Here is a 9,501-nt window from a genome sequence, read left to right on the forward strand (position 1 = left end):
CAAAAGGTCTGAATACTAAACCCATGTTGGTCACATTTCTTTATTAAAAGCAATAAGATGCCATATTGTCAGCAGCAGGTAGATGTACAGTAGTAATTAGAAAGAGATGATTATACACAGAGGGAGATAGAGAAAACAAAATACAAAGAACATGGTGTGAGAGACAGCAGGATTGTTCCTTTCAGGCAGCTTCCTGCTCTAGTCCATTCACTCTGCCGGTAGAGACCAGAGCCCTATGCCGGTAGAGACCAGAGCCCCTATGCCGGTAGAGACCAGAGCCCCTATGCCGGTAGAGACCAGAGCCCCTATGCCGGTAGAGACCAGAGCCCCTATGCCGGTAGAGACCAGAGCCCCTATGCCGGTAGAGACCAGAGCCCTATGCCGGTAGAGACCAGAGCCCCTATGCCGGTAGAGACCAGAGCCCCTATGCCGGTAGAGACCAGAGCCCCTATGCCGGTAGAGACCAGAGCCCTATGCCGGTAGAGACCAGAGCCCTATGCCGGTAGAGACCAGAGCCCTATGCCGGTAGAGACCAGAGCCCCTATGCCGGTAGAGACCAGAGCCCTATGCCGGTAGAGACCAGAGCCCTATGCCGGTAGAGACCAGAGCCCCTATGCCGGTAGAGACCAGAGCCCTATGCCGGTAGAGACCAGAGCCCCTATGCCGGTAGAGACCAGAGCCCTCTGATAAACAGGGCCCCAGGTTGTCATCCTGATTGATGTGATCATCAACCAATGTCACTCCCTGCCATCATCATAATCATCATCAAATCCACAGGATTCTATAGCAGACAGCTGCTAACAGTGACATGTCATACTCACGTCATCATCAATAAATAAAGAGATTGATACAGAGACAGACATACTTTTTGATGACATGGTATTCCCAGTTTGAGTAATCAGTTATTCTGTACATAATTGAAAATCATATTATGGAGAAGAAGAAGAATGGGCACACAGGGGTCCGTGAAGACCAGGTTTAAGACTGACTGGCCTCAACCAGGTTCACTCAGTCCAAACTAAAGCATTGTTCTATTTAGGTCCCTAGACCCTTAACCTAACCCAGGGCTCCCCAACCCGGTTCCTGGAGAGCTTCCCTCCTGTAGGTTTCCACTCTTATTACAATCAGGTGTGTTAGATTAGGTTTGGAGCGAAAACCTACAGGATGGTAGCTCTCCAGGACCAGGGTTGGAGAGCCCTGCCCTAGCCCTTAACCCCATGGTGTTCACTGAAGGGGTAGGGGCAAGGGACCGAAATGGAAGCAGCCACACCAACTAGCCCTCCTCAGTCCAGCTACAGTGCAACACACACTAAATAAAAACAGTCTTCTCATCAAAAGTCTTCACTTGTTTCTCTTGTAGATTTTCTTGGCGAAGTTGAGGAAAACTGCGTGTGGAAGGTTTTGGGCGTGACGCGCGATGAGTTTCTGTAAGCGCTGATAGCTGTCGTCTTCGTATTGGTGGTACAGGGTGGGCATCTGTAGGGTGTTGTACAGTGCTTTCACCTTCTCCACACTGTCATGCCGACCATAACATGACTGGAAGAGGACAATAAAAGTGAATTATTTCTCAGAGATATTCTAGTCAGAGCAGTTTACTGTATTGAGCTATGTAGAGAAGTGAATAAATGCATTCATTCCCTCAATCATCCATCCATCATGGCTTAGGTGTGTTTACAGTTCAATGGTCAACTGTGACTGTTCATGGTTGACCTCTCACCTCCAGCTCTGCCCTTTGTTCCGGGGTCATGACCCCTAGAGCGGTCACCACCAGCCAGCCGCATTTGTTGTCCTGGATGTCTGTTCCAATCTTCCCTGTCACCGCCGGGTCGCCATAGCAATCCAGGTAGTCATCCTGGCAACAGAGAAACATTGTAAAGCAATGCTGGTATGACACACACACACACACACACACACACACACACACACACACACACACACACACACACACGTCTCACCTGTAAAACAATGCTGTTATGACATTGTCCGTGTGTGTGTGTCAGTCTTCTAGAATGACTGTGGTCTCACCTGTATCTGGAAGAACTCTCCCATCTCCAGTAAGATATGTTTGGCGTGGTTGTGTTCCTCTTCACTGTCGATGCCCGCCTGGGAATTATTCAGAAAGAGATACACCATTTGTATAAGTTCCAGTTTCTGCACCTTGTATAATGAGACTGACCAGACATTACAACACTAAACACTCACCATGTACATGGCTGCTGCCACAGGGAGGTAGAAGGAGTAGAAGGCAGTCTTGTACTTTACTATGGCCTTATATCTGACACACAGGGAGGGAGAAAGAGTAAAGATTATACACACAGGGAGGTTCAGTCAAATGGCCACTGACAACAGGGATAGGCAGTCTTGTACTTTACTATGGCCTTATATCTGACACACAGGGAGTGGGGGAAAGACACCCCCAATACAGGAGGTAGAAGGAGTAGAAGGCAGTCCTGTATCTTGAATCTCCATATACCCCTCCATCGCTATATCCCACCCCTCTTCCTCTTACAAACCTCTCCATGGTGAAGCGGTTGAGGTCTATTTGACCAGGAGGAGCGGTCATCAGGTCCAGTGCCTGGCCCAGCTCTGTCTGGAAGGACGTCTGAAACACACAGGGACAGAGAAACAATTCAGCTACAGCACAAGAGTCAGCTGTGTAAGTATGTGTGTGTGTGTGTTTGTGTACCTCAGTGAAGAGCTCCAATAGGTGTACGTAGTAGGGCTGTGCCCTGCAGTGTCTGCGCAGTAGTCTGTAGATGGATCCCTCCAGGAGGAAGGAATCATTGATGGCATCCAGACCCACTCTCTCCTGAGAAACAACAGCTATGTTACTGACTGAGCAAACCCTTTGAAGCCTACTATGTTAACAGGGGCACATGGTGTTGTTGACAGGTGATGCAGTATGGAAGTTGATGTAAGCTTACAGTTAGTTTTGGGTAAACCAGTTGGCTGACCATAACAATGCTTTCAGATTAGACTATATTTCTTGTCAGTCTCACCCTCTTGTACCAGCAGGGCTGACCTCTCCGAGTCACTGAAGCATCCATGATGTCATCAGCTACCAAGAAGAACGCCTGGAGCTGAGAGAGAGAGAAATAAAAGGTCAGCGTCAGTCACTTCACTGTGGTACCTCAGCAAAGTGCTAATTGAGGCAATAACTTTGTGTGTGTGTGTGTGTGTGTCTCACCAGCTCAATGCACCAGCCAACCAGCAGGGCCCGTCGCACAGCATCCTGGGTCAGCTCAGTGGGAGGAACAAGCTCCCTCAAAGAGCCAATCACAGACAGACCTCTGTTTCTTTTTCCTCCAGGAGTGTTGTAATGCAACACCTAAGAGAAAGAGAGACAGAGAAATAGAGATGAGTTGTATGGCATCTTTGCACATCTCAATTTCTCAAATCAAACCCTAGCAACTACCCCTAGACACTTCTCATAGATCTGAAGGATAAATACACACACACATATATATATATATATTTTTTTAACTTCCTATGGTGGTCTCACAACCCCTACACACCCAAACACAACACACCCTACCTCTCGGAGTCTGTTGAGAGCGTCAGTGAGGACAGAGTCTGTGAAGTCCTGCTCTGTGAGCTCGGTCACCAGCTCCTCAAACTGGGCCTCAAACAGCTGTGGGTCTGACTGCACCGCCCCCGAGTGGTGGGTCCCGTTGCTGCAACTACTGTCACCCTGAGAGCAGAAGACATTTCAGATTGTGAGGGGAAAGCAGGAGGGAGATAGAAAACAACAGCATTAGTTTCCAAAGCATCACATGTAAATAAAGGTCTGGTTTGTGCTTATCCCACCCAAAGAATGCTTATACAGAAACATAGTTCACAGTGTCAACAACTCTCAGTTTGTTAACTACCAGTACTAAGTTAGTTGGCTATATCAATGTAGCTAACTAACTAAATCTGTAAGCTCATTACACACACAAGCAGACAGGATGAACATCTTTACAGCAAACTGCACAACTACAGTAAATGACCGCTAGCAACATCCCAGCGGTGCTGTCAGCAGTAGCTTCGACAGTATGTTCTCTGCAGTAATGTGACGAATTTGAGGTGAAACTAGAGCTCGAAAGACCCAGATAAACAAAGTCTAATAATAGAGATGACCCACTAACATTAGAAAAAAATAGCACGTTACCTTGGCTAGAATACATCTAGCTAGCTAACGTTACCTAGCTACAGTAGACAGCGCTTAGTCTCCAGATAATAAACTAGCCAATCACGACACAGGGCGATATCACGCCTGAACGTTAGATCCCTTTCATAAATAGATAACTAAATAAGCAACTGCACACTAGGTTGTAATATCTGCAGTCCTTCTTACCATGATTATCTTGTCCTTGCTCATAGTGACAGTCTGTTTGTCAAATCCCTCTTCACTGGTATCTCTTTACCTGTCAAATGGGAGAGTACGACGCACACAGAACTTGGGAATTCGGTGTATTGTAGTTTTTGACCACGTTGGTGTTTATTTTATCGCATAGCTTCTGAACTAAACCTCCCGACAGCCTTCGCGAGTGATCGCAGGGCCGTGGGACCACAAGCCTTCATATGATATGAGCCTTTTGATTCGATAACGCCATCGAACCAGGATGGGCTTTCAGGCTGACTAACCAATAGAAATCCGGAAGAGGGGGAGTTTAGATGGTGGGGACATGTCTGATGTTTAGAGAGTTTTGTGGTGAAAGGAACTGCCCTCAAAACATGTACATTAACCCAATCATGAGTTAGAGGTTTAACCCAAGCATGAGTTAGAGGTTTAACCCAAGCATGAGTTAGAGGTTTAACCCAAGCATGAGTTAGAGGTTTCTTGGTTTAATAGTCTAATACATCAAACAATATATAATATGCAACATTAAATCTGTGGTTCCAGAAGAATAGAATAAATAGCACATTTCTATAAAATGTTTAACCTAGCTACACATTTTGAATGCATTACACACATGAACACTTTCATGTTGTGGATCATTTATTCAATATGTTGAAATACATGACTTGCATTAAAAGTTCTTGCGTTAGAACATTTATGTATCATATTTGAAGAGAATAATATGTTTATTCAGTTAGGCTCTATCACTTCAAGCCATACAATTATACAATGTGCAAAATAGGAGGTAGAAATTATAGCAACATTTTTAACACAGCTCAGTGCTTCTGTGTGTTTGTGTGTGTGTGTGTGTGTGTGTGTGTGTGTGTCTGTGTGTGTGTGTGTGTCTGTGTGTGTGCATATGTGTATCTGTGTGTTGTGTTTAAATCAGTTACATACATAATTGTTTGTATATTCAAAACTTAAGTCTTCACAATATCGCCATTGAGTGTATAACTCTTGTCCGACTGGGTTGAGATTAGCCAGCTTTCTATTCCAATCCAGACAGTATGTTCTCTAAGAATACTGCACGCTTTATGTCGACCAACCTCCAGTATCAGACTATAATATCCAGATTCTCATAGTTCCCACTAAGTCTTGCTGGAACTATCATCCTGAATATCTGATCCCCAACATCTATACAAACATATCTGTACATTTATTGCAAGAATCTCTTTAGTGCTTTGGGAATCATACTGAGGTGTAATTGATCAGACATAACCGTTCAGCCAGAGCCAGACACATCACAGAGTTCATGGATGATAGTTAGTTAGAACCCAGTATATCTACGGCTCTGGGTTCAACAGCACAACATTGATCCATCCCCTTCACTATACATTAACACATTTCCAACGGCTCAGAGCAACTAGGTTTTGGATGCAAGAGAGAGAGAGAAAGGGAGAAAAGTAAGAAGCATTGCCAAAACATGCAGCTAAAGTCATTCTTAGGAGGAGGTTGGTTAATTTGTAGGATTTGATACACAGGGAGGGAAGTTGTAGTATTTGAACAAGGCTCCTGTTTCATTTGGAGTACATTATGGGGGGTTGTACCATAACATACAAATCAAATCGCTATGTCCAAGGGCATCTCAGAGACAGGAAATGCAGAGTTTAGGAGTATGATGTATTAGACCGGTGTAATAAGAGTCAGTTTTGAGTTTGGGGTAGATGGTGTGTGAGTTTTGAGTTTGGGATAGATGGTGTGTTAGTTTTGAGTTTGGGGTATATGGTGTGTGAGTTTTGAGTTTGGGGTAGATAGTGTGTGAGTTTTGAGTTTAGGTTAGGTTAGATGGTGTGTGAGTTTGGGGTAGATGGTGTGTGCGTTTTGAGTTTGGGGTAGATGGTGTGTTAGTTTTGAGTTTGGGGTAGATGGTGTGTGAGTTTTGAGTTTAGGTTAGGTTAGATGGTGTGTGAGTTTTGAGTTTGGGGTAGATGGTATGTGCGTTTTGAGTTTGGGGTATATGGTGTGTGAGTTTTGAGTTTTGAGTTTGGGGTAGATGGTGTGTTAGTTTTGAGTTTAGGTTAGGTTAGATGGTGTGTGAGTTTGGGGTAGATGGTGTGTGCGTTTTGAGTTGGGGTAGATGGTGTGTGCGTTTTGAGTTTGGGGTAGATGGTGTGTTAGTTTTGAGTTTGGGGTATATGGTGTGTGAGTTTTGAGTTTGGGGTAGATGGTGTGTCAGTTTTAAGTTTGGGGTAGATGGTGTGTGAGTTTTGAGTTTGGGGTAGATGGTGTGTTAGTTTTGAGTTTGGGGTAGATGGTGTGTCAGTTTTGAGTTTGGGGTCGATGGTGTGTGAGTTTTGAGTTTGGGGTAGATGGTGTGAGTTTGAGTTTGGGGTAGATGGTGTGTGAGTTTTGAGTTTGGGGTAGATGGTGTGTGAGTTTTGAGTTTGGGGTAGATGGTGTGTGAGTTTTGAGTTTGGGGTAGATGGTGTGTGAGTTTTGAGTTTGGGGTAGATGGTGTGTTGAGTTTTGAGTTTGGGGTAGATGGTGTGTGAGTTTTGAGTTTGGGAGTAGATGGTGTGTGAGTTTTGAGTTTGGGGTAGATGGTGTGTGAGTTTTGAGTTTTTTGAGTTTTGAGTTTGGGGTAGATGGTGTGTGAGTTTTGAGTTTGGGGTAGATGGTGTGTGAGTTTTGAGTTTGAGGTAGATGGTGTGTTAGTTTTGAGTTTAGGTTAGGTTAGATGGTGTATGCATTTTGAGTTTGGGGTAGATGGTGTGTTAGTTTTGAGTTTGGGGTATATGGTGTGTGAGTTTTGAGTTTGGGGTATATGGTGTGTTAGTTTTGAGTTTGGGGTAGATGGTGTGTGAGTTTTGAGTTTGGGGTAGATGGTATGTGAGTTTTGAGTGTGGGGTATATGGTGTGTGAGTTTTGAGTTTGGGGTAGATGGTGTGTCAGTTTTGAGTTTGGGGTAGATGGTGTGTTAGTTTTGAATTTGGGGTAGATGGTGTGTGAGTTTTGAGTTTGGGGTAGATGGTGTGTGAGTTTTGAGTTTGGGGTAGATGGTGTGTGAGTTTTGAGTTTGGGGTAGATGGTGTGTTAGTTTTGAGTTTGGGGTAGATGGTGTGTGAGTTTTGAGTTTGGGGTAGATGGTGTGTTAGTTTTGAGTTTGGGGTAGATGGTGTGTGAGTTTTGAGTTTGAGGCACCTTTCTTCTGAAGGCAGTTTGGAGATGGACTAGGTAAGGGGTGTTGAGGATTACATGTTGATTTTATCTCAAGAAAATGAACCACAAAAATAAGACTAATAAAGATGTAAGTTTGTAAACATACGGCAACACTAGCAGGCCATTAAACTTTCACTGTCAGTGGGCAAAACGAGTGTACATTTTTCTGTACATTTTACAGTGTCATCAGGAGAAAAGGAAGGTTAACCATTTCACGAGTGGAAGACAAAAAGGTGAGTTCCGTGAACACTTAAAGTGAGTTTCGCTCCGGATGAAGAGCTGGACAAATGAACGTACATTTGAGTTTTGAAAAAGAGTTAGCAGTTAAATGAGTGTATGCGGTGCGTGTAAGAGTGATGTTCACAGCTCCAGAAAAGTGTTTACCTTAGACACAGATCTAGGATCAGCTTATGCTCCACTGATCCTAACTTAACCATTAGGAGGAGAAACAATAAACTGACCATAGCTCAGAGTCTAGGGGAAATGTCATTATCCTCCTTCTCTCCATCCTCTCTAGTCTTGAAGTTAAAGAGAGATCCCAGAGAGTTGTTTTCAGTATGGCTAGGTGGAGGTTGAAGGTAGGAGGTTAGTTGAGAGGTCAAAGTTCAGGAAAGGAAGGCCAGGCGCAGGTGCAGAGGAGGGCTCCAAGGGGAAGGAGGAAGGGAAAGCGGTAGGATGCATGTTGAAAGTATTGGAACAAGGCTGTAGCAAAGGTCCAGTCGTTCCCTCCTCATAGTGCTGACTCCCTCCACCGCCCATCAGGATATGTCAGTAGCCTGTTCCTTCATCCTTCCTCTCCCCTGTCTAACTCATCCTACCATCCTCCACCTCTCCTCCTCCCTTTGTATCTCTTCTTCATTAAACCATACCATGCCTCCACTCTCCTCTGTGTGGGTACACTTTCTGCCTCCTCTCCTTTTCCTCCCCATCCCCTCCCATCTTTCCTCCCTCCTCCCCCTCTTACAGGGCTGACTCTGTGTACAGTGCCCCTGATGACCCGTGAGGGGGGTTGGCCGTCAGTAATCTCCATAGCGACGCAGAGGAGGAGGAGCTTAAGTCGCCGCAGCTGCGCAAGTGGATCCCTTCCATCACAGGGGGTTGGTTGCTATGATGGCGGTTGTGGCGGCTGTCGCTATGGGAGTGGTGGTGACCACGGTGATGAGGGTGTGGCGGGTGGGATCCCTGGCTGGCCCCCCAGGAGTTACGTAACACCTTGAGACAGACAGACACTAGTGTGAGTGTGTGTGTCTGTATGTGAGTGTGTGTGTATTTACTGTATGTGTGTATATGTGTCAGTGTGTGTTACCTGCTCTAAAGGGAGATGGCCTGTCCCGTTGCCCTCCACCCCGCCTCTCCTTTTCTGACCCTGTCCCGTGTTCCCAGAATGCTCTGCGGCGGACGCCAGGTTCCGTTTGGAGCGCTGCAGGAAGCGAGCCACCAACCCCCTCGTCACCTGACAGGAAGAAAAGGAGAGAGGATGAGAAATGAGGAACTGGCATAATCTTTCTACATACAATATGTTCATTTCTTTGCAGAAAGTTTATGGCTGCTGTTATTAGTCTTTTTCAGCCATTACACACCTTGAGGTCCCCAAGAGAGCGGTTGCATTCTTTGGGCAGGTGCAAGGGAGAGTTGGCAGGGCCTTTGGAGAGGGGCAAGGTGCGCCCCATGGTGGCTGACTTCACACTGCCCTTCCTGGGGAGGAGATTTGAGGGGGGCACCAGAGAGGAGCGGGGTAGTAGGCATGCCTCGGAGGACGGACCTGGGGAAGACAGACAGAAACTATCATCTGTAGGTCTAACCCAAAGGTGGTCAACACTGCCTTCTCTAACCGCTAACCTTTAGATTCTCACCTGTGTCTGTAGAGGTCTGAGAGCCCTCCCTCACTCCTTTACTGCCCACTGAGCCACCACTGAAGTCAACTAGAGCAGAGAGGGAGGGAGAGAGCAGAGAGGGAGGGA

The 9,501-nt window shown here is 45.8% G+C and overlaps 1 protein-coding gene and 1 pseudogene across 1 annotated transcript; both read right to left on the reverse strand.

The window, feature by feature from the left end:
• Nucleotides 1–24: 24 nt before the first annotated feature.
• On the reverse strand, nt 25–4,528 carry fdps (farnesyl diphosphate synthase (farnesyl pyrophosphate synthetase, dimethylallyltranstransferase, geranyltranstransferase)). The gene is made up of 10 exons (XM_029652438.2): nt 4,337–4,528; nt 3,536–3,691; nt 3,188–3,328; nt 3,000–3,080; nt 2,687–2,809; nt 2,514–2,602; nt 2,203–2,275; nt 2,026–2,103; nt 1,718–1,852; nt 25–1,536 (listed from the first exon to the last, which is right to left on the reverse strand). Exons 1-10 carry the CDS (start codon nt 4,358–4,360, stop codon nt 1,342–1,344), a joined length of 1,095 nt encoding a protein of 364 aa, XP_029508298.2. The 5' UTR covers nt 4,361–4,528; the 3' UTR covers nt 25–1,341.
• Nucleotides 4,529–6,953: 2,425 nt separating this feature from the next.
• LOC115123126 (protein ENTREP3-like) overlaps nt 6,954–9,501 on the reverse strand; it is a 72,112-nt pseudogene continuing 69,564 nt past the window's right edge.

This window comes from Oncorhynchus nerka, linkage group LG14, assembly GCF_034236695.1.
Source record: "Oncorhynchus nerka isolate Pitt River linkage group LG14, Oner_Uvic_2.0, whole genome shotgun sequence".
Classification (NCBI taxonomy): Eukaryota; Metazoa; Chordata; class Actinopteri; order Salmoniformes; family Salmonidae; genus Oncorhynchus; species Oncorhynchus nerka.

What these genes read in the sequence shown, in the direction of transcription:
- fdps (XM_029652438.2), bottom strand. Translation starts at nt 4,360, where the DNA reads ATGAGCAAGGACAAGATAATCATG. An exon ending in GCAAGGACAAGATAATCATG is followed by an intron (nt 3,692 to 4,336) that starts GTAAGAAGGACT and finishes TTCTGCTCTCAG; the next exon opens with GGTGACAGTAGTTGCAGCAA. An exon ending in AACCGCTTCACCATGGAGAG is followed by an intron (nt 2,276 to 2,513) that starts GTTTGTAAGAGG and finishes CCTGTGTGTCAG; the next exon opens with ATATAAGGCCATAGTAAAGT.